The sequence below is a fragment of the Euprymna scolopes genome, chromosome 18, assembly GCF_053919585.1.
Source record: "Euprymna scolopes isolate OS-2025 chromosome 18, ASM5391958v1, whole genome shotgun sequence".
In the NCBI taxonomy this organism is placed as follows: Eukaryota; Metazoa; Mollusca; class Cephalopoda; order Sepiida; family Sepiolidae; genus Euprymna; species Euprymna scolopes.
Genome location: NC_136499.1, coordinates 82,452,311 through 82,478,502, shown reverse-complemented (window position 1 = coordinate 82,478,502; position 26,192 = coordinate 82,452,311). Strand labels below are relative to the sequence as shown.

General features: G+C 34.9%; 1 protein-coding gene and 1 long non-coding RNA gene across 6 annotated transcripts in view; one reads left to right on the top strand and one right to left on the bottom strand.

Moving 5' to 3' along the window:
- LOC145297671 (A disintegrin and metalloproteinase with thrombospondin motifs 3-like) overlaps positions 1-26,192 on the top strand; it is a 1,581,225-nt gene that overhangs the window by 1,185,924 nt on the left and 369,109 nt on the right. For all 5 annotated transcript variants that reach the window (XM_080143852.1, XM_080143853.1, XM_080143851.1 and 2 more), the window contains one exon: positions 17,969-18,063. In XM_080143852.1, coding sequence (XP_079999978.1) covers positions 17,969-18,063 — 95 coding nt within the window. The remainder of the gene's footprint in view (positions 1-17,968; positions 18,064-26,192) is intronic.
- The window catches only part of LOC145297672 (uncharacterized), a 158,418-nt gene that overhangs the window by 30,778 nt on the left and 101,448 nt on the right, over positions 1-26,192 (bottom strand). The window lies entirely within an intron of this gene.

The window sequence follows — 26,192 nt, the reverse complement described above, 5'->3', positions numbered from 1 at the left end:
AAAAAAAAAAAGGGATGGGGGGAATGGGGACAAGTGACTTAATATCTAAGTAGTAAGCCCGGTGCTAAGTTAACAATTCAGGACACTTGATGATAATCTCCCCTCCCATATTAATGGGTGGAAGTTTGTCGTTATCTATCGAGTTTAAATTATTAGAGTTTCATCTTATAATTAATTAAAAACCAATAATTAACTATTATCAGTTTGTAAAGTCGGCTTAATATTAATTTACATTCGAGTTTAGATAATTATTCAAGGTTTTACTTTAGGTGGTTCGTTTTCATGAGTAACTGTTTCTTTGCACTGTATTATATTTCGAATGTACTAGAACATAAGGCTAACTATATTAGATGGTTTGATTTGATAGCAAGAAGGAATTTACAATATATGCAAGCTTGCAGTAAAAGTATATATTAAGTATACTACTTAAATAAAGTCCTAACATTATCTATTCTATTAGAATAATTCCCGGCATTTTTTCTTTTATCGTTAGTTGCTGGCATTTTGTTTGTTTTTATTGTTTAGCTTTGTAGAATGAGGGGGGCGGATAATACAGGAGAATACAAACAGAATACATAAATAAAACACGAAAAAACACGTTTATAAACAAGGTAACAGAAAGAAACATTTAGGATTAGTTTAAAAAAAAAAAAAAATGAAATAAAATAAAAAATACTTAACGTTGTTGCGCTAGAAAATTCCGTTCTCCGTCTGTCAGCTCGTAGCTGGCATGTCTTTCTAGAGTGAAAGAAGATTTCTACTTCCGAATAACTTGGTCGAGTGCCTATCTATTTATAGTATAAAAGTCGTTACGGTCAGATGTGTGAAAATATTTAATTTACATTTTGTTTTTGTTTTTGGTTAAAAAAAAAAAAGTTCTACCTTTTTTTTTTTTTTTTTTTATTTATAAAGTCCTAACATTATCTATTCTATTAGAATAATTCCCGGCATTTTTTCTTTTATCGTTAGTTGCCGGCATTTTGTTTGTTTTTATTGTTTAGCTTTGTAGAATGAGGGGGGCGGATAATACAGGAGAATACAAAGAATACATAAATAAAACACGAAAAAACATGTTTATAAACAAGGTAACAGAAAGAAACATTTAGGATTAGTTTTTAAAAAAAAAAAAAATAAAATAAAATAAAAAATACTTAACGTTGTTGCGCTAGAAAATTCCGTTCTCCGTCTGTCAACTCGTAGCTGGCATGTCTTTCTTCTAAAATTATAGTTTTAAGATCAGATAACCCACAAGGATTAATACGAGTAAATAAGGAAACTCCTCTTAAGGTTTTTCATTATTTGTGCATCTACTGCATCTATGTTATTGTGCTAAAATAACTTTGTTATTTAGAAAGCCATTCTTAATATGGGAAAGAGGTTGCATTGTAACTATTCTGTACTTTCACCTAAAAATTTAATAAACAAAAATATCATAAAAATTAAATTTAACTTGAAAATACTATTAAAAATTGCCTAGTAACATAGATGCACAAGCACTGGTTTTTCAAACTCTAAACACTAAACACTCGTTTAAAATGGCACAGCTACAGCAAGAATAAATCTCTTTAAGGATAAATTCATGTTATCGAAGGAGGAGCTAAAATCTGCTAAAAATGTCTAAACTAAACCCTACTATGCCTCTGATTTTGTTTGGTCCTTTCTTTTCAAAGCATCTAATTCAACTCTACAAAGTTTTTTATTATTTCTTATAACTAGCACTTATTTTTTTTACGTATGAAACTGGAACATAGCCTAAAAACACTTTCCTTCAGTTATAATCCATTTATTTATTTTACTTTTCAGATTAGAATGTCAGTAAAAGCACAACGTTCAGTTTTAACCCGTGGTTCACAAAATTTGCTGGTCCACATTGTCATTTGGATGAAACAGCACTCCAACTTCACGACAAGTCATTCAGTCTAGTTATTTCCTCGAAAACAGTTATCCCACTTAAAAATAGTGAGATTTCTAAGTTAATTGCCAAGGAAATAATTAGTATTCGGCAAGCAGTTAATCCACAAATACCCTTGTTAATGTAACATTATATAGGACAGAAGGTCAATATATTTTGCTATAAGAGGGCCAAACAGATTGACAGGAAATCTCTTGCAGCAATCAAAGTGAAAAGAATGAAGGAACAGCTAGACAGACTGTTTGATATATCTCCTTGTAGCTGCAAACTTTCTGCCTTGAAATGTGATAACTTTGCAGTAAAGTGCAAGACAAAAAATTGTCAAACAAGGCACATAATCTGCACTTGTCCTTCTAACAAGGAGATAAAATTAATTCTATAGATTCACCTGCAATTATGTTCCTTTTTTGTAGAAAATAAAATAATATATTGGTCTTTATTATGTAATCTTGCTCTATTATTAAACATACAAATTTTCCAATTTTCAGGTTCCACTAGAAGAACTGCCATTTACAGCAATTTTTAAATTAATTGATGGAACAACAAAAAGCCTAACAACATTTACTCGTCCTTTGGGGAAACTCTGTATCAATAATTATCAAGATTTGCCTCAAGTAGAATTCTAAAAAATTAGTGTTCCTCTCGATCATCATTATCTGACAGCAAAAGAAACAAATAATTAAAGTGTGAAGACCAGAGGCTACTTTTTGAGTATGCTGTTGGCATTTCTTGTGGAGAAGTTAACTTAGAAAATTGGTCCCTTGAATTAAGGAAGATGGCTAACATAAGCCACAAGATTAATGTGTTTATTGTCTATCCTCAAACATTATGATAAATTAAACATTCTGATCAGATTTATCATTCAAATGTATGCAGTTAGTTGGTTTGAGATCAAAACCGACAATATTTTTTTAACCAACAACAGTATACTTTAATACGATTCAGAGAACAAGACAGTTAACTGAAATCCAAATTACTATTTTAAACTGTTCAAAGTATAGTGCTTTTGCACTACTTCTGGAAAATATAATATCGATGATAAACTCAGATGAATTGGATGTGAGAGAAGAGGACATTCAAACGATTTTATCCATTAGGTAAATAAATATTTATTCATATTAAATCGCAAAAATATAAAAAAATAAGTTTTTTTCAAATAATTGTTTTGTTTGTGTGTTGTTTTTCCAGAAATAGTGAACAACTCAACAAAAAAAAAGAAAGAAAAATATTACTTCTATCAATTTTGCAGCCACACACTGGTAAAATTTGATCGATTTTTCTAAAAAAAGTTGTATATGGGCAGGAAGCAAGACATAGACACATTATTACAAAGTCATCATGCCAGCAAATTAGGCCTTCATTTTCCTCAAAAGGAAATTATACAAAATAATTCAGTTCTATCATAAGTTTATATTATTGCCTCTAATAAAAAATTAAAATACATGGTTCTGTAACTTGTATCAAGTTGTTATATTGTGTAATACATCTCCATTTTTTTTAATTGTGAAATTTAAAAGACTTAGTTGCTAATTAGTTTTTTTACTATCTTTGTTTAATTAATGCAGTAAAGGTTTTTTTAATTTTAATTAATGCAGTAAAGGTTTTATTTTGCTAGTTGTGATTCATAATTAAAATTATAATTCATGTATTTATTTTTCTTTCAATGTATTTCATATTAATATATCAATTTTAATTGAATATTTTATAAAAATAGTGAAATTTCAAAGTCAGTGTTGTGAAAAATACAATGAAAATGAAGGATTTTTCAGCATTTTTCTACACGATTTTTAAAATCAAATGCTCAATTTTCTGTTCAAGATGGGAATCTAATTTTTGATATATGTTCTTATCACATCAAATCCCAACTATCATCACCAGTGCCATGTTGATTTTCTTCAAAAAGTTGCAAATCGACCTGCCCTAAATCGGATTTTTCTTTTTGCAACAAAAAGTTATAATTGCGATTGCCGAACAATGAAAACGGAAGAAAAAACACTGAATATTTCATGAGAATACAGTATTTACATGTACCATTTTACATGTAACTGTTAAAAATTAAATAAAAACATTACCTAACAATCATAATTATAAAAAATTAAATATAAAACGATTTCTTTAGGAATTTAAAGCTCAGGATCAGTTTCACATATAAATTTAATGTGAAATAAGCCCCTTTTTCTGAAACCGTCTAGTGTGTTAGGACAATTAACCCAAAACAAAATATTTTTTTCCACTAGAGATAAATTATGTGCGTTTATTTGGGGGGATGTATACTTTTTTAAGCAATTATGCATGGTTTTACAACGTTGTCAATCGAACTTAATTTAGTGAGAAAAAATTAAGTTAACATCCATAAAGAATTAAAATGGCCCAGAAATTATGATTATTTTACGTTAAATTTATATTCTAAACTGAGCTCCCACTCTACATACTAAAGTGTATCAACATTAACACTGCACATGAATAATACGCACAAGACAAAATTAACATTATAGATGAATGAGCTGTTAGCACGTGCCAAAACAAAAATGGCCGTTTTGCGTTCACTTTATTTGCAAATGCACCGTAAAAGACTGTTACACCCTCTAGTGATAAAGGTATCAATAGTTTCATTGAAGTGTAAGGGAGATAACCCTATCCAATAATCTTACTCCAGATTACAAACATAGTCTTCAAATTTTGTTGGTGGTCTCCGAATACGTCCTGACTAGCGAGAGGGTGGTGATTTCGATTTTCCTACCACTGCTGGAATCCCTGCAACTTCTTCCATATGCCTGCTCTGAGGTACTAAACTTTCTTCAGGAACTTCAGATGTGCTGGAAACTTCAGGTGTGCCGGAATTCTCAAGATTCTCTGCAGCGTTATCTGCTTGTATCTCAGGCGTAAGTTCCACTGCTGCCAGTGATGGGAGTTTCACAAGCTGGTCCGCATGTCTCCTTACTAGCCCTCTACCGGTTTCCACTTCAAAATTCACAGCTCCCAACTGTCTGGTAATGGTACCTTCAATCCATCATTGAATAGATCCATAGTTACGCATAAGTACAGAATTGGCTACTTTAAATTCATGGAGCGGTACCATTACTTTGCTCCCCCTTTCCATTTTATTTTTCACATCCAGAGCCCTGTACGTGTCTAGCTTTGTCAAATGAAACGCCGTTCTTAACTGTCATTTGAACATCAGCCCAGCAGGAGAAACCCCAGTTGATGAGTTGGGAGTTACCCTATAAGTGAATAAAAATCTGTTCACCTTTGTTTCAAGTGTTGCCTTGCTGTCTGTTTCCATCCTTTTAAGCGCTTCCTTGAAGGTGCGTACACTGCGTTCGGCTTGTCCATTTGAGGAAGGATGGTAAGGAGCTGTGAAAATGTGCCGAATTCTATAGGCATTCATGAATGCTTTGAATTCTTCACTTGTAAAACGGGGACCGTTATCACTCACAATTAATACTGGCAGTCCATGTGTTGCAAAGATCCCTCTCAATCGTGGTCATAGCAGAAGATGATTTCGTTATGCATATTTCAGTCCACTTTGAATAAGCATCCACTACTATCAAAAACATGTGCCCCAAAAATGGATCTGCATAATCTAAGTGGACACTCTACCATGGTGAACTTGGATATTCCCAGCAATGAATTTTGTTAATCTACAATTATTATTATTATTATTCATTTTTTTGCATCTCGATTTTGTTTTTTTTTGTTTTTTTTTACAGCAAAGCAAATAATAACCCACCAATTTTTTTTATAATTAAAATCAAATTGTCGTTTATATTCATAGAGAGAAGGCACCGAATAGTTAACAAACCCCACGTCTTCTCCATGTTAAAATGGTTTTCTAAATAGTAACATTATTATTTAGAAATTTGTTCGTAAAAATGGGAAGGGGTGTTGTTAAATATTTTGTTCTTACATTGTTTTCTTATTTTGCCTTCCAATCGTCGACTATTTTCAACAGTTTATGAAAACTTTCAAGTAGCATGTTGTACACTAACGACGAACTGATACAATCAGATCTGGCTTTGTTTTAAATCAAAATAAATTGTAAGACAAAAAAAGTCTTACAATTTTCAATCAATTGAAAACAATTTAGGAAAAAATATATGCAGAAATAAGCGGGGCTGATGTACTAATTTGAAAATTTGCAAAAATAACAAATCTCTAATTAAATATTTATAAGTTTGAAAAGAATCGGAATCAGGAATCGTATCGGAATCAGAAATTTAGAATGGATTCGGTAATTGTATCGGAATCAAGAAAATTTCGGAATCGTCCCATAACTAATATATATATATATATATATATATATAAATATATATATATATATATATTCAAGCAAACATTATTAAATACAACGGAGACACTTTGCTTTATAATTCTTTTTTTTAATTTTTCGATTTTCCGTATAATCTTTTTTGTATCAGAGTCAAAAATATTAATAAAAGTTCCATAATTGTTGCTGTCACGAGTGCATCCACGAATCATCATCAGGTGTTGAAGTAAAAGTGCGAAAAGGAGAATTAAAAGTGAAAACTAAACTATACAGTAAACGGCATTAGGTGATGATAAGTTAAAATATATAGAGTCAACGAAAGTCGTTCCAAAATATAGGTCGATTAAAAATTTGAGTATTAAAATCACCAGGTTCGTGGACACCATTAACAAAGTCGATCCAATACGAACTAGGCAAGACATTTTAGAACGTTGCTGCTTTTCTCAAATGCAATATCATTTATAGTTTACCCTCTCAAATGATCAACCACTGGCCTGTCAAAGTTATGCTTTGAGGGTATGTTAAAAGACAAAAGAGGTAGAGGAAGGGCAAGAAGAAAGTGGAGAGAAAATGTTTTTGATTGGACATCTCTCAACAGTTGGGCGTCCATCAACCAACTTGCTCTGGATCGGAAAGAAATGGTGCAAAATAAGTTACATGGATTTGCTATTCGCATCAAATGTAAGATGCGACTCATGATAAAGAGTCCAGAATAAGTTACTCAATCAATATCTATTTCATTTATCACGTTTCAGCTATATAATTTGATTTCTAAGAATATATTTTGTCCTTCTCAGATAACCACTTCTGATCTTCTCTTACATTTCTTTTAATTTGATGGCATATGCGTCCAGAATTCTTAGATATTTATATTCATCATATTCACCAAATGTGTTTATCTCTTCTTGGTTGAGTAGTTTCATGCTCTCTGCTGTCTCAATTTTACCACTTTATATCTGTAAAATTATACTTTTCCATTCCAAATTTCATTTGAATATCCTGGCTGAAAATTCTCTTTATAATTATCCGTTTTTCTATATGTTTTTTTTTTAATTTTGCATTAGTTGAGTTATTCTTTCTTTTGTGTCTGTTATCTTGTATTCGGTATTATGATTCCTGGGTATGATGTTGAGTTGTACCATAGCTAAAAAAAAAAAAAAAAACAATACTGGAGATAATGAGGCTCCTTGGCATGTACCTGCCATATATGACAAAATTATCTTATGGAAAAGGCAATGAAAATTTGGAACTGACAGCTGAAGGAGAACACGTGATATAGATAAGAATTCCATTGCCTTTTCAATAAGATAATTTTCTCAGATATTTTTTTGTCCTTAAGCATTCAATTGTTCATGCTCAAGGGATTCTGTTGTAGTCGATTCGTGCCATGGTTATGTACTTTTTTTCTATTTTTTACCTTCTTTACAATCTTTTGATCTTTGGTATTTTCACTTTCCGGTGACCTTTCTCTTCCTTCAAGAATAGGCAGTGGTTAAGGGAATGGTAAACATGTTTGTTTAGTTGCGTTATTAACATTTTTCACATGATTGGTAGATAGGTTATCAGTCTATAGGTACTTGGAATCATACTCATCAGTGTTTTTTGGTTTTTTTGTATGTTTCCATAAATGTGGTCATTCCTTTAATCATGCACTTTGGGATGTCCGTTTCGTGTATAAATCCGTGTATTAATATTTCACACATGATTTTTAAAATACATGCATTCTGTTGTGCTTTCCAGTTTGCCATTTTTCTTAAGTCATTTTTTTAAATTTCGGTTTATGTTCTTCAATTTTCTGTTTTTTCCATGTTTTTAACTATTCAACATTTCTTAGAATAGTTTTGCTTCTTTCACATCCGATTGTTCTGTTTTCTTTCCGTTTTTATGAAATTAGCTTTCATTGTTTTCAAAAGTCTTATTTTCTTTGTACTGTTCAGATTTGTATATGTATTGCCCACAGGCTTTCTCTTTTTGATAGCACTTTTAACTGTAAAATGTTTTTGACTTGTGATGGGGGTATATATTTAATTGCTGCCCACATCAGCAATATGTGGCACCAGGCTGGAAAGTGAGAACCCCGCAGCTCCCCTAAAGAAGGGGCACTCCTGCAATTTTAAAAATTGCCTGAATAACCCCGTCAGCATTCCCCGGTCGGGGCGCCTCAGGCAGCAAGCAATAAACTTGCCCCACCGGAAAGCCCGGTGGCAAGGCCTGGAAGGGTGGACCTCCTAGGTATTACCCAGGCAGCGTACCTCAGTCCAATAGGTGCTGGGCCGGTTCCCGGCCCCTCACCTGTTGGGCTAAGTGTCAAGTGACGAATCCTTGACGAGTACTACCCTGTCTCTCTGCAGCCGAAGTCGCTAGGAGACCTTCCCCCATCAGACTTGTGATGGGGGTATGAGACGAATGGGGGTATGAGACGTCAATCATTTTTATAACCAACGGCTGTGCTAAACAACCAATGAAAACGTTGCAAAATTATTATAAAAATTGTCGAATTTTGGATTCAATCGGTTCGCCGTTTGCTACGTCACGGACCGCATTTAATTCTTCGCTGCCATCTTGGTTACTGATCTGAAATACGCTGCCATCTTGGTTACTGATCTGAACTACACCGCCATCTTTGTTCATCATAATATCTCAGAACTTAAGAGGTTAACTACGCGATGGACCGCATTTGATTCTTGGTCGCCATCTTGGTTACTGATCTGAACTAAGCCACCATCTTTGTTCAACACAATGTCTCAAAACTTAACAGGTTATGCGCCCAGCCACCGTCTTTTCTTTGACCGATCAGAATCTAAATTCGAATTGTGGCAGGTAAAATTTCTGGGATATCTAAGGATTCGAAAACTACACAAAGTCATACAATCTACAACAGAGAATCCAAACGACCCCGAATTTCTCGAAAAAAACGTGACTGTTTTTGCAGAACTGATTCAATGTTTAGACGATAGAAGTCTGTCTCTGATTATAAAAGACGCATTGGATGATGGGAGGAAAGCATTGAACATATTACGAGAACATTATCAAAAGGGAAACCGAAAATAATATCCCTATATACAGAATTAACCTCTTTTAAATGTAACGAGGATGAAACGATTACCGACTACGTTATAAGGGCAGAAACAACTGCCAATGCCTTAGGTGAAAATAATAAGCGATAGCTTGTTGATATCAATGACCCTCAAGGGACTTCCAGCCGATTTTAAACCATTTACAACTGTTATAACTCAGAAAGACAACCCCATAAATTTCAGCGAATTTAAAGTGGCATTGCACAGTTACGAAGAGACTAATCGTATGCTCATGGACAATAATAACTCCAGCAATATTGTGAAGTTCAAAAATGCTTCTCGAAAGCAGACACCACCAAATTACGCACCTCACCGCAACGTATTCTCCAAAAGTAATTTTCCCAAGAAAAAGAATAAAATTATCTGCTATAATTGTGGACGACCCAACCACAAAAGTTTCCAATGTCGATATAAACGCTCTAAAATGGACTCCATAAAAAACGTTGAGAACTTTGAGGAAGAACGTACATTTCTATTCACATGTAACTTTGAAAATACCACAAACGGTAAAAATCTCCTTGTAGACTGTGGTGCTACAGTGCACGTTATCACCAAGGAATCTGATTTTATTAATTTTGATTCAAACTTTAATCCTCAAAGTCATTTTATCGAACTTGTCGACGGTAGTCAAATAAATGATATAGTCTTGTAAACAGGTGATGCTAAAATATACCTAAAAAATAATAAAGGCGAAATCTGTAACTGTATTCTAAAAAATGCTCTGTTCATACATACATGGAAGCAAGACATATTTTCCGTGCAGGCTGCAATTAAACAAGGCGCGAATATAGAATTTGGCCAAAATACATCAAAATTGACATACCCCAATGGAACTGTATCTGACATTAAAGAAAATGGCCAACTATATTATTTAAAAGTATGGTTCCCTCAAAAACTGCCTGTCACGACTTGGAAACCTGGCATAAAATTCTAGGACACTGCAATACAGCTGATATTAAAAAATTACCAAATGTAGTCGAAGGCATGAAAATAATACCTTCAGATGATCTCCCAAATTGAGATGTGTGTGCACAGGAAAATGACAAAAGATATAAGCTGAACGCCAGACAAAAAAGCTACGAAAATTCTCTCACTTGTGCATTGTGACTTAGCAGGTCCGATCAGCCCGATGGAGAGAAACAATCTAAGGTATGTTTTGAACTTTATTGGTGATTTTTCCGGTTTAATTATGGTTTATTTTCTAAAAAACAAATCCGATACTATCCTCGCCACTAAGAAATATTTAACTGATGTTGCCCCGTACAGTTCAGTAAAATGTATTCGCTCAGACAATGGGACTGAATTTACTAGTAAAGACTTTGAACTTCTATTAATTAACCACCGTATTAAACACGAGAAATCGTCGCCGTACTCCCCCTTCCAAAATGGCACAGCTGAAAGGGCATGGCGAACCCTTTTTGAGATGACAAGATACCTACTTATCGAATCGAAATTAGCGCATAGTTTATGGACATATGCTTTAATGGCAGCAGCATATATCAGACATAGATCGTTCAATAAGAGGCTAGGAAAAACGCTGTATGAAGCGTTTTGCAGTGTAAAACCTAAAATGAATAGAATGCATCTATTTGGTTCTGATTGTTTTGCATTTATAGAAAACACAAGTAAACTAAATACTAAAAGCGAAACAGGTACTTTTGTAGGTTACGATAAAAATAGTCTGGCATACTTAATCTACTTTGCAGCTCAAAATGCTATAAAAAGGGTTAGATGTGTAAAATTCAATGATACATTAAATTAAAAAAATGGCGATCCAGTGAATGAAAAATGTGAAATATTCCCTACCATCTTAATCGATCACAATGAAAATATTAATAATGACGACAATTACAGTACTTCTGACGAAAACAGTAACCAGACACGTCGATACCCAATAAGGGAGCGAAAAAGCCCAGACTACTTCCAAATTGAAAAGATACAAGTGAATTACTGTTATTCGTTGAACAGCGCACCGGAAAGTTATAATGAGGCGATTATGTTAAGTTGTCTCCCTTTATATTGGCATTAATATCCATATAATTTAAGTTATCTCCCTTATAAAAAGGTAGAGTTGACGAACTCTTCTTTTAAAAAGATGGCGTCGTAATGTTTATGTGTTTGTTAACCGTTAAACTCTAATCGTGAGTGTGTTGCATATTTATTCAATTAATGTATTAGCTGCCGTAATAAATTATATATATATATATTGTTTATATATATACCGTCGGAGTTGGATTATTTTACTGGTTTTTCATGGTAGCAGAGCGTAGTTACGAGCAAAAACGATCTACGGAACAATAATTGAAGTTTTTTTTTTAACGAACGACCACAAAGAGAAAATGGCCATTAACTACAAAAATCCCCCTAGATTTGATGAGAACGACTACCCATGCTGGAAAAATGAAATAAAGATTTGGACAATGATGACGGGTTTACCAAAGAACAAACAGGCATTGGCTGTTAGCCTTTCACTTAACGGAAATGCAAAACGGGCAGTTATGGGAATTGAAGTGGAAGAACTCAACACAGACGAAGGTATGTCGAATCTTATTAATGTATTAGACAATTTGTTTTTAAAGGATTCTCTAGACTCTATGTACGAGGCTTACCAAAACTTTGATAAATTCTAGCGGCCTGAAAACATGAGTATCTCTGAATATATTATAGAATTTGACCAGAGATATCTCAAAAGTACCAAGTTTGAAATGACTTTGCCGGATGCCGTCCTAGCTTTTAAACTATTAGATAAGTCAGGCCTGGATTATCAACAGCGCCAACTCGCATTGACAGCGTGTGCTTCGTCAGAATTGAAATATAAAAACATGAAGTCCGCATTAAAACGTATATTTGGAGAATCAAATGTTATAACTTCTAATGAGGAGCCTATTGTAAAGCAGGAAACCGCTTTATATGCAACAACATCAAGGAAACAAAAATCCCGTAACTTTCCAAGATCAGATACGGGAAAATCTAATAGATTTAGAAACGGGAACCTTACTAACAGATATGGGAAAGTTACTAAATGTTCTATTTGCCAGAGCGTTTTGCATTGGTGGAGAGAGTGCCCCCACAAAAGTGAAGCTGTTAGGTTAACCGAAACAGACGAATTGGAGCATAAAGAAACAGAAATGGAAGAGTGTATCACACTTCTCTCACACAATGAATATTCTCCAAGTAAAATTTTTTTAGTTGAGTCATTGAACATGGCAGTGATTGACACAGCTTGTACTCGGACCGTTTATGGCCAAAGATGGTTGGATGAATATAAAAAGAATATCAACCAAGAAGATATTATTATTAAGAGAAGTAATAGACCCTTCCGATTTGGCAACGGAAAAATTATAAACTCCTCTACCCAGGTAACTCTACCAGCGATAATAGGTTCCACTAGGTGTAATATAAGTGCTGAGGTAATTCAAGCTGATATTCCTCTGCTTTTGAGTAAAGCTTCGTTGAAGAGGGCTGGAGCTGTTCTGGATCTTAATTCAGACAAAGCTATCATGTTTGGGAAGACAGTGGACCTACAATTTACATCTAGTGGACATTACTGTGTAGATATTCTTGGTAGTGGTCATCATACAAGAAACTCCCATTCCGATGTGCTAATTGTTGATAACATGACCAATAAAGAAAAAATAAAGAGTTTAGAAAAACTGCACAGGCAGTTTGGACATGCCTCAGCTGAGAAATTAAAACTGCTATTAAAGTCTGCTGGCTCAGATGTTGTGGAGGTCGCTAAAATTTTTGAAAAAATTGTAGCCAATTGTGAAATATGTAGGAAGTATAGAAAACCTGCACCAAGACCAGTTGTTGGTTTTTCCTTAGCTAATGACTACAACCATACTGTAGCCATGGATCTTCATCAACTCGAACCTAACCTATGGTATTTGCATATCATAGATGAATTTTCCCGGTTCAGTGCGGATTGCATCACTAACACTAAGCAGTCATCTAAAATTGTAAAAAAATCCATTCAATGCTGGATTAGTATCCATGGAGCACCTAAACGAATGTTCAGTGATCTGGGAGGTGAGTTCGACAATGCTGAAATGAAAGATATGGCTGAAAATTTTAACATAGACATCTCTACCACTGCTGCATATTCACCCTGGAGTAATGGTCTATTGGAACGACACAATCAGATACTAACTGAAATATTATTGAAGTTGAAGTCCGACTACACTCTGGATTGGGAAACAGCACTAAATTGGGCCATTATGGCAAAGAATTCATTACAAAACGTACATGGATATAGCCCTTATCAGATAGTTTTTGGAAGAAATCCAAACATTCCCACGATCCTTATTGATAAACCACCTGCACTAGAAGGGACCACCACAAGTGAAGTTGTAAAAAACAACATAAATGGATTGTATGCTGCAAGACAGGTTTTTATCAAAGCCGAATCATCTGAGAAAATTAGGAGGGCCTTAAGGAAACAAACACGCCCCACACCTGATCTCTGCTCACCGGGGGATAAAGTTTATTACAAAAGACCAGACAATCAAGAATGGAAGGATCCAGGTGTTATCATTAGTCAAGATGGTGCTGTGGTATTTGTCAGACAAGGTGGAATGCTTGTGAGAGTACATAAATGCAGATTGCGTTTGTGTAACTCACCACTTGCAGATGTAAACTCTAATGAAATTTCAGTAACATCAAAAACCTCTGATAGCCAGGACTATAATTATGAAACATCTGATGAGGAATATACTGAAACAGCTGAGGTTTGGACAAAAAATGACCCACAACCCGATCCTATAGCCAAGATAAAGCCTGGTAACATCATCACATACAACCAAAAGGGAAGCAATGGGCAAATACAGGCGGAAATAATAAGTCGGGCTGGAAAAGCCACCGGCAGAAACAAACATTGGTTTAATGTGAAAATCCAAAGGCCAGTAAACTTGGAGAATGAAGAGATGTCGGTAGATTTAAGTAAAGTCACGGATGGGGTTATGCAAAAAGCAAGGCTGGTCGCTAGAGGTTTTGAAGAACCCAAGAATGACATTCAAAAGGATTCACCAACCTGTGCTCATGAATCCTTAAGACTTATTATGGCATTAACAGCCAAAAACCAATGGAGTCTACACTCCATAGACATAAAAACTGCCTTTTTGCAGGGTCACACTATGGATAGGGAAGTATACATCAGACCACCCAAAGAAGCTTTCAGTGACAAGATATGGCGGCTAAATAAGTGCGTCTATGGACTGAGTGATGCTTCTCTGCAGTAGTATAATAAAGTGAAATCAGTTATGATTGAAAATGGCGGTGTAATATCCCAAATGGACCCTACAGTTTTCTACTGGATTAGTAAATCTGGTAACCTAGCTGGAGTTGTGGCGTGTCATGTAGATGACTTTATTTGGTCAGGGGACCAGACATTCAACAATACCATCAGCAAAATACGCAGCGCATTTAAAATTGGAAAAGAGGATAGTAAGGCCTTCAAATACTGTGGAATTGAGCTTAATTGCTACGGTCCAGAAATATTAATAAACCAAAAGAAATATACCGACAGTATATCATCCATTCCAATAGATTGTTCAAGGACCATGGAAAAAGAATCACCGCTAACAGAAATTGAGATAAATTCACTCAGATCCAAGATCGGCCAATTGTTGTGGTTAGCGCATCAGAGCCGACCGGACTTATTATTTGATGTCTGTAGTCTAGCGACTAATATTAACCATAGCACCATAAAGGACCTGATAACTGCCAATAAAATTATTGGAAAAGCTAAGGCATCCAAGCTATCATTGAAGTATCAACATCTTGGTGACATTGATCAGTTACGTTTGGTGATATTTAGTGATGCCGCTTTGGGAAATCTTGCTGATGGTGGGAGTCAGGGGGGTTATGTCATATTCCTCACTGGGACATCTGGGAAAGTCTCACCGATCTGGTGGAACTCAAAGAAAATCAGACGGATTGTCCACAGTAGCTGCAGAAACAATTTCAATGTCTGAAGCTATTGATATGGCTGTCTTTATCTCCACCCTGTTTAGTGAATTGACAACAGGAAGAACAAATCCCAAGAGTCTACCTATAATTTGTGCCACTGATTGTAAATCTCTCTATGAAGCAGTCAAATCAACAAAATCTGTCAAAGAAAAATGATTACGGATCGAAATCAGTGGTATTAAGGAACTTGTGGAAAATGGACAGATTGAGGAGTTCCAATGGCAAGAGACAGGAAGACAATTGGCAGACTGCCTCACTAAACGGGGTGCATCCCCTTGGTTATTGAGAAGCGTCTTACAACAAGGCAGTTTGAATGATTGAAATTAAAAAAAAAAAAAAGAAAAAAAAAAACTTTTAAAGATGAGTTTGTTAAGTTGTCTCCCTTTATATTGGCATTAATATGCATATAATTTGTTAAGTTATCTCCCTTATAAAAAGGCAGAGTTAACAAACTCTTCTTTTAAAAAGATGGCGTTGTAATGTTTATGTGTTTGTTAACTGTTAAACTCTAATCGTGAGTGTGTTGCATATTTATTCAATTAATGTATTAGCTGCCGTAATAAATTATATATATATATTGTTTATATATATACCGTCGGAGTTGGATTATTTTACTGGTTTTTCAATTAATTCACAAAATCACCAAGAATGGGAACAAGCTATGGTATCCGAATTGAAAGCTTTATCTGAAAATAACACATACGAAATAGTGGCAAAACCAACAGATAAAAATATAATTTCTTCACGCTGGGTTTTTTTCCAAAAAAAATCACAGCTTCTGGCAGTGAAACTTTTAAAGCAAGATTTGTGGCGAAAGGTTTCTCACAAATTTCTGGAGTGGAATATTTTGCAACATTTTCACCAATGACAAATTTAACGACAATTAGAATTTTATTACAACTTGCCACTCAATACAATTTAAAAATACATCAAATGGATGTAAAAAATGCTTATTTATATGCTCTGATTGACTGTGAAATCAACACTTTAAGAGATGTTAAAAATGAATTAAATAAAAAATTTTAAATGGCCGATCTTGGACGACTGTCATGGTTCCTCGGTATAAAATTTACCCGTGAAAATGAAACTATAACTATGAACCAATCACGATACATTGAAAAAATTCTGCTCAAGTTCAGAATGCAAGATTGTAAGCCGCGTTCAACTCCCATAATATAGCCGACATTTTCACTAAACCTATAAAAAGAATAAAATTAAGACATTTTATAACCAAACTATTTGGAATCTAATTATGAATAAATATCTTTTCAGAAACCCATGAAGAAGCATGAACAGTTAAAATCACACCAAAAAAAAAAAAAAACATTCTAAATTGTCCCGGGCACCACGTTAAACTGCGACCATTTCTACCTTACTAACCAAATTAACCAATTAATGCCTAACAATGTTTCCGGTTTTTGTTACAAAAAAAAAAAGCCACTTGTTAAAACTCTTTTGTAAACTTCCTATTTGTCAAATAGTTCTTTTTGTATCTCTTTTTTTTTTTTGGCAAACATTTGTTAAAACAAAACAAAAAAATGTATATTTGTGAATTTTTGTGCAGATGTTTATATATATTTGAAAAGTATTCTATTTGTGTGTTTATATATTTTTTAAAAAGTGTTTATTTTTATATGTATCCAAAAAAAACAACAAAAAAATGGCTTCTTTTTGCACACATTATACCAATATATTAATTCTTTTGACTGATGAGAATAAAGACAAATTCCCATAAAACAAGAAGAAAAATAAATAAAAAAACAATTATTTTATTGATTTATTTTTCTTTGTTCATTTATTTTTATTTATTTATTTTTATTTCCTTTTCTCAAGTGAAACCAAAATTGAATCCGAAAGGATTTTCCCATTATATCAAAAAAGGGGGGGTGTAAAATGTTTTTGACTTGTGATGGGGGTATGAGACGAATGGATTCGCCAATCATTTTTATAACCAACGGCTGTGCTAAACAACCAATGAAAACGTTGCAAAATTATTATAAAAATTGTCGAATTTTGGATTCAGACAGTTCGCCGTTTGCTACGTCACGGACCGCATTTAATTCTTGGCTACCATCTTGGTTACTAATCTGAACTACGCCGGCATCTTGGTTACTGATCTGAACTACGCCGCCATCTTTGTTCAACATAATATCTCAGAACTTAAGAGGTTAACTACGCCATTTGATTCTTGGTCGCCATCTTGGTTACTGATCTGAACTACGCCGCCATCTTTGTTCAACACAATGTCTCAAAACTTAACAAGTTCTTTATTCTCTTTATACTCTTTCTTATTCTGTGTTAGCCATATTTTCCCTTCCATCGTTTTATGTTCTTTTTAACCTTATTCATCACTTTAGTTTCATTTAGCAGTTCTTGATTTGAGTTTGCAATCTGATTTCCTATTAAGTTTTGTTTCTATTTTTAGTAGTGCAATTACTGATTTGTCTCCTTTTCTGATTCTTTTTGTTCTCAGGAAGTAGTCCATGACTGTTGAGGGAAGATCTTTTCTCTCATTTGTGCCCTTATGATATTCCACATGGTAGATTAATAGGTCTGTTGGTCTTGTTTGTATCGTTTCGATTTGTATCTGTATTATCTCAATCATCCCTCTTTTGCTGCTATCTTTTGTTTCTGTTCTTCATGTTTCTTATTTAATCTTTCTTCTCTTATTTTATAGTTTTATGTCTCTTTTCTTTTCTGTCTTATTATAGTTTTTTTTTAATTATTATTTTGTATATATTTAAGGAGATCATCAGCAAATTGCCTTTTCACCCAAAATATCCCTGATGATAACATCATGCAAGAACTGAAACACAAACAGCTTGGACATCTTCCGTCTGGTAAGACATTTTCAGAAACATTCACTAGCATCTCATAAGCATTTATTTTATTAGTTAACTTTCTAAACTAGTAAAAATAGTTAGTACATATGCATACACGTATACACACAGACAAATATATGTGTGTGTATGTGTGTAAGTAAAATAATTAATAAGAGCAGTTAAACTTTCATTCTTAACCGCTACCAATCAAGGTAATACTATAATATGATCTAATAATGGTAAAATAAACAAAATAGTGAATAAAATAGGATTGAATCGGATGAAATAAATGTGGAGAGAAAATGTAACTGCAGAATACCTAACGTATGTCCATTGAAAAGCAATTGCTTAACTTCTGAAATTGTATACAAATGTGAAGTTTAGATGGAACTGTGTATATATATATATATATATATATAAGTGGAACTGAATATTTTTTAAGGATAAACCATGTTGCAGCTTTTAAAATTGCACCTGAGAATGAACCAAATAGGGATGTGGAGAATGATAGAAATAAGGATGGAACAAAAATAATTATTCAAATGAAAGGAGAAAAAAAACTGCATTAGGTAATTGGGTTAAGGATAACATAAGAATAAAAAGATTTTGAATTAATATATATTTTTTTAATTAAAATAGAAAAAGCTAGAAAATATGAACCGAGTAAATCAAAAAGATGTAATCTAAGTTTATTCGAAGCATACCACATAGTGAATTCTAAAGAGAAAAATTTAAACAAAATGTTAGGTGTTATACAAATGAAAACCGAATAGAAAAAATATAGAAAAAAAACATTTTGGCAGGCTTTTTTTTTAAATTGATAAATTCTATAGAATGTGACTAGAAGAAGAAGAAGAAGAATAAGAAGAAGTTGCTTTAATCTGTTATAACGATAGCTTTTGTTACTTAAATTATGTCAGAACAACAATGTGTTAGGTGATAGAAAATCAGGAATTAACTAATTAACTAAGAGAAAGCTCAATATGAAAGGGAAAGGGAGTGAGGCGTTTTCCCCTTGTTTGTGGTTGGTTTCCCTGGTAATGAGTATATATGCCCTCGAACTTTATTTACTTTCGTTTAAAAATACTCGGAGTTGGATTTATTAGGAAAAAACTTAGTTTGAAAAAAAAAAGATCTAATTTTAATACCATTTAAAATTTTATGAGTAGTTTAAGATTCTAAATTTAATATAATAATATATTTCTATGTTTCTTTTTTCTAATTGGTTTTCATTTTCATTAGAGGACTGACCTCAAGTAAAACCAGAGGTTTATTGTCGCCTTTATATGGTCGTTTTTATAGACTGAAACAGTAGATTTATTATAGCGACTTATAGTAATTTTGTTTATCTACATGGAATAAAATAATATCCTGCTCATTTTATTGAGCACTATTAACAATCTCGTTGAAATTCAATGTTTTTTTTTTTTTGGAGGGGATATTTTTAACCTGATATATATATATATATGATGATTGCAACATCTTGTCAGACGAGTGCCACTCCCTCAGACATTTAAAATCCATGAGCCCAAATGCCCAAGGGAGTATCTATACAAATATGATGTTACAGAGTCTTAGCTTTGTACGACAGCTAAGTCTCTCTCTCGGTTCAAAATGTTGAGATCCAGCAACAAGCAAGAGCAAGATAGCCAGCAACAAATTAAACTGCAGACCAGCTTAATGCGGGTACTGGTCTTCTGCTTTATGGTTTTGTAAATCAGAGATTTGCTTCTCCTAGAAAGGTTGCCTTCACCACGGCTTACGGGAGCCCTCTCCACCCCAATACACATATACACACACACACAAATATACACGGTGCTAGTTGGCCGTTGACCCAGAAAAAGAGTTCATTCGCCCTTTGGAAGTTCTTGTTTTTAATCCTTCAGGGAGACTAGCCGCCCTCCTCACCAAACAAGTCTGGTGGGGGAACCAGTTTAGTCGCCGGTGACCCGACCATGAGGCAGGTAGTACTGGGTTACATGGTACCAGTAGCACATGACATGACCTGATACATATTATATATATACACACACACACACGTGTGTGTGTGTGTTTGGAGGTACAGGATTTATAAATACATTCGAAAATCAGCGGAAATCTCTCAAGGGCACTTTCATCAAGAGAAAAATTGATAGCAGTGAAATAATATTACTGGCGAAAATAAAGAGCAATGGGGGATCAATTATAAATTAAAGGTGCTAAAAAGTAATAAAGAGTGTATAAAGCGATTAAAATAGCACCGTGGTCAAATTTCTCTGAGGAGATTTAAGGCTTTTAACAATTCCATCTGCCGGTACAAAGAAGGTTTACGAATTGCAGTAGAAACAAATTTTAAAATTTTTAAATGATTTTTTGAATCAGCTCTATAAATTATCTCAAACCACTCAATTTTATACTGATTGGACCAACAAGGATCATCAACCAAATGTTGGCCAATAACAGAGTTTAAAGGTCGATGGGGGTTTCAACAGGGAGCACACAGGCCCCATAGCTGATATTTTTGTCGGTTATTATGAATCCGTTCTTTTCAGTTCAGGAACTAAACCCACTACATATGTTCGATATGTTGACGATGTTTTTGCTATGTTTTCATCGCAAAATGAAGCGTCAGCATTTTTTAATAAGTTGAATTCCCTTCATTGGGCTCTGCCGTTCACTATGGAATGTGAGAAAGATAACTCCCTTCTTGGGTGTTCTTGTTGAACGTTAAAGAGGTGACTTTCTCACTATCATTTACAGGAAGCCGATTTTACTGGCCTGTATGTGAACTGGTCTTCTTTTTTTTTTTTTACATGGTAGTCATCATTTATCAAGGCCTGGAGCCACTCGAGGTTAAGGGTTATTGCATGTACAGTAATCAATGGGATAATATCGTAGTAATCGTTAGTAATGGAGATTTGATAAAATGGATTACTTAAAGGGGCGGTTTATCAGGAATTTGCTTATGTTGGACTTGAAGACATCCAAGTTGTAGTTAGGTGGAAAACAGGCAAACAGAACAAAGTTCCACAGGTGTGCACTTCTAAGAAAGAAGCTTTGTTAATGGAATCTACATTTTGATTTATGCATAGATAAAGAGTGAGGAAAATTATTGACAGTGGTTTCAGCTAGACGGGTGTTTTTGTGAAAGATTGGCGAGGGGGGGGGCGCAGAGATTGGAGCTCAGACGAGCACTTACCATGGAAATAACAATAAAACAAAGACAGGCTCGCAACATCTCTTCTGTGGGAGAGAGGTTGCAGGGAAGAGAAAAGGGCATTCCCTACTAAGCTACAAAGTCTATTTTGTACTCTGTCAAGGCAGGATAAGCTCTTTTTAGCAGCTCCTGCCCAGATGTGGCAGCAGTACTCCATCCTTGGATGTATTTGGCTTTTATATAGATAGAGAATTACATCAGCAGTGAGATATCTACTGGAGCGGTAGACGGATCCCACCATTTTTCCAGCCACCTTGGCAACAGATTTGATGTACGTGTTCCATTTCAGATCAGGAGTAAAGGTCAATCCCAGAAGCTTGTCAAAACATTGAGCCTCCCCAAGACGAGAGCCATCCATTTCAATTGATGCCCGATGGGGATCAGAGTGTTGCTGATGTAAAGATAGAAACTTGGTTTTAGATGCATAAAAAGTAACCAGCCACCTCTTCCCTCTCTGTACCACATACTCAAGATCAGAGGAGAGAGAATCAGAGAGATTTTGTACCTAAATGGGCTTACTTAATATGTTGGTACATGGAGCCCGCATGATTTGCTCATCTATTAAACTAGACTTCGAACTGAATAAGATCAGGGATACTTTCATTAGTAACGGTTAAGACCTTATTAATGGTTGTATTAACAAAAAGGTTGCAGATATTAAATCCTCTAAAATACTTGGCCCTTTAAAATGCCCTGTTTACTTAAAATTGCCATGGATAGGAGATAATGGTACAAAATTAAGTATTATTGATTGCTTCTCCTCTCCTTGCATTTGGTATATACTAATACACCTGCTTTACCTTCTTTTTGCAAGGATAGTTTGCCTTACATCCAAAATAGTAATATTATTTATCAATTTAAATGCCAGTGTGATGCTGGTTATGTTGGGCGGACTTTGTTGTATTTGCAGACCCATATAAACCAGACGTTCCATTCGAGATTAGACAGGTTAGAGCAAGATATGTGAGTTTCCTTTCCTCTACAGCTTTGGACTCTGCTATTGGTTACCATTCGTTTGAGAATTCTTGTTGTGTTAATCAGTATAAAATAGAGTTTGAGATACTTCATAGAGTTGATTCTAAAAACCAGTTAGACATTTTAGAATTTGTCTCTATCGCAATTTGTAAAACTTCTTTGTGCTGGTAGAAGGAATTGTTAAAAGCGTTAAATCTCTTCAGGGAACTTTCACCACCACCCGCGGTTAATCACTTTATACGCGCTTTATTGAATTAAATTATTGGTTTTAATCATCCTTTTGGCACCTTTAATTTATAAAAGATCCCCCATTTGCTCTTTGTTTTTGCCAGTAATATTATTTCACTGCTATCCATTTTTCTCCTGATGAGATGATAGCCGAAAGAGCTCTTGAGAGATTTCTGCGGATTTTACAGTACTGTTTCGCCGGGATACAGCATTTAAAATTAGTAGCAAAATACAGTACAGTAAATAATATAAATATATATAATCAAATAACATTATAAATAACACCGTAAGATGGGACAAATACCATAACTAAGGGCTGGAAAAACATTGTATACCACAACGTAATCTGAAAAAAACGTATCCTGGACCCACCGTATCCCGGGGTTTTACTATATATATATAGGCGAAAAATTAAAAGATACATCTGCCTTACTTTTAATGCTAGGTTTATTTATGGTGTCTTTTAAATTTAATAAAAACCCTTCAAAATTTGCTGACGAGGAGACCTTGCTTATTAAAAAACTATATGTAATTATTGTACGTAACTTGATGTCTACCACAATAAAAAGCATTGTTTTCCGAAACGATCGTACAGATAATTGATTTTGTTGTTGTTCCTTCTTATGAAACGGATTTTTAATTTAATTATAATTTGATTTTTAAATTTTAAATTATAAATCCCATTACTAAATATATATATATATATATATATATATATATATATATATATATATATGAATTATGATTGCAACGTCTTGTCAGAGGAGTGCCACTCCCTCAAACACTATGAGCCCTATATTTTTTTTTAGTCCTGCCGGCGAATTCACACACTCAAGCAGACATGACACTCAAGACGGTCATTGGTATACATACACACATGATGACTGTTGCATCTTTCCAGATGATCTCCATCACATTGAGTTTTCTCAATATTGTCGTCCATGCCATCTCAAATGACTCTGCACTCCCGCCACAGATTTGCATATCTTGAAGCAGATGTAACATACAAATTGAACAATTTCCACTGAGTTTGACTTCTTCTGAAGGTTGAAGGGTATTCCTATGAACAATCACATCTTCTCAAACAAGCAGTAGACTTGCAAACTTTGCTGCATGTTAAACAGATCGCTTGGTTCAGACTAATAGGTGCAAAGTTGACCTGAACAGGAGTTTTGTTCGATTTAAGGTGGTTCACGTAGCCAGCTTTTGACAAAAGCACTCGTTCACAAGTGTCGCATTTCCAGCTCTGCGTGTCATAGTTAAGACCATCAACTAAACGTTTGCGAAGCCCTCACATCAGATTGCTGTGAGCCTGCTTTCTTTTCTCTAGAGCATCATAACTTTCATGTACAAGCTTTCGCCACTTTCAGCCTTTGCAGAGTAAGTTCTTCCCTTGTGTCGATGTCGATTTGTAAGACTTTCAAATTATTCTTTGTAGAATCCCTGAACCTCTTCCTAGGCTTGTGTTGAGGGCGCTTGCCATTTTCCATCTCCCCATAAAAAATTTGTTTTGGCAGTCTACAATCTTTCATTCGAACCAGGTGGTCCACCCAACGCATTTGAGATCTGATTACAAGGGTCTCAACACTAGAGCAACATGCTCTCACAAGGACTTCAGTATCGGGTACTTGTGCTTGCCACTTGATGTTTAAGATACATCTCAAGCATTTTTGGTGAAATCATTCAAGCCATTTTATGTGCCTTTGACGCAATGTCCATGTCTCCGATGAATACAACAGTGTGGTTATCACACACGTCTTGTAAATGCAGATCTTAGTCTTGTCTGTGATGAAAATTTGGAACCACACTCTCTTCTCCAACCTTCCAAAAGCTACAGATGCCTTCTGAATTCATCTGTGGATTTCAGTGTCGAGACAGCCATCCCTTGACAGAGAACTACCAATGTACACAAATGAATCAACTACTCCCAGTCTAGCACCACAGACCATGATGTTCGGCTCCACGAATGACTGGCCTGGTGCAGGAGTGAACATCACCTTTGTTTTAGACAGACTGATCCTCAGACCAAAGGCAGTGCAAAAGTCAGCAAAGCTATCCATTATATCCTGCATATCAGTCTCAGTGTGCGACAAAAAAACAGCATTGTCTGCATACAGTAACTCCTTGATGCAGCTTGGTTCTGGCATTCAATCTTCTAAGATTAAAAATGCGACCTATGGTTCAAAACTTTAACATGACATCCTTATCGCAGTTCCGAAACGTATGAACAAGTAGAGCAGCAAAATATAGAGAAAAGAATAGGGGCAGGAATATCACCTTGTTTGACACCATTGCCAACTGGGATTTCATAAAACAATTTTCCAAAACTCGAGCTTTCATGTCTCTGTGCAGTTCCTTGAATATTCTAAAAAAAGTTGAAGGACACCCTACTTTCTCTAAGATTAACCAGAGAACATCCCTGTTGATGGTGTCAAATGCTTTGGTTAGATCCACAAACACTTGATACAGCAGTATCTGTTGTTCAATGCATTTCTCTTGGACTTGATGGGCTGAAAAAATCATATCCATAGTTCCTCTGCCAGATCTAAAGCCAGTTTGTGACTCTGGAATAGCATTAAGACAGACATCCTGCAGTAATCTGTTTAATAGAAGTCGTGCGAGAACTTTCTCAACTTCCAAAAGTGTAATCCCACAGTAGTGATCACAAACATTCTTCTGTCCCTTTTCTTTAAAGAGGGTCACCATCAATCCAATCCTGTGGGACAGGAGCACCTTCCAGATTTCCTCAACAAAACCAAGGATAACATTAGCAATATTCACATCTCCAATCTTAAGAAGTTCCACCAGAACACCATCCAAACCAGGTGCCTTGCTACTGCTGACTTGTGCGATAGCCAACTGCACCTCAGCCAGACTAGGCAAACGATCCATTCTGAATATGATATCACATTGCCATCAGCATCTACTGCTGAGGGATTGTGAAACACATCAGTAAAGTGCTCTTGCCATCTTTTCAAGATATTTTCTGGGTCCTTAATAACAACAGAACCATCTTTCGACATCAGGGGAGATATTGAAGAGGTAGGAGGACCAAATACTTGGCACAGGAGTCCATAAAATTCCTTTGAATTCTTTGTGTCAAACGCCTTTTGGATCTGCTTCGTTATAACGAATATATATATTCATCCACCATTTGTTTTTCATTTTTCTTAGCTCACGTTGCAATGTGGCTTTGACCTCTTTGTATAGTCGCAAAATGATCTTCACGAAGTAAAGATTCATAAATTGTCTGTTTATTCATCAGCAACTGATTAATTTCACTATTGTTGTCGTCAAACCAGTCTTATTCCTCTTGAAGCCAAGAACTTCAGCACCAGCAGAATAAACCTGAGTCTTGAAATTCACCTATGTACCATCAAATGCAAGATTATCAAGCTTTTCTGCCATACTCTTTTGAACTTTAGGCAACTTTAACTTGGCAACATCAATATGGCTTAACGCCACTATGACAAACTTTCTTACGGATTCATAGATTAAACTTTCCTCTCACCAACTTGTGATCAGTGTCACATTCAGCACTGCACATGACACTAACAGTATATGCATCTCGAAGGTCCCGTTTTCGAGTTATGATGAAGTCATGCTTTGAACGTGGATGTATCCAAGTAGCTTCAGTTTACAGCAAAAAAAAGTGTTACAGATAGCAAGATTAAATTCTGAACACAGCTCTAGTAGCTTAAGGCCATTAGCATTCATGGTACCGATACCATAGCGACCAAGAGCACTC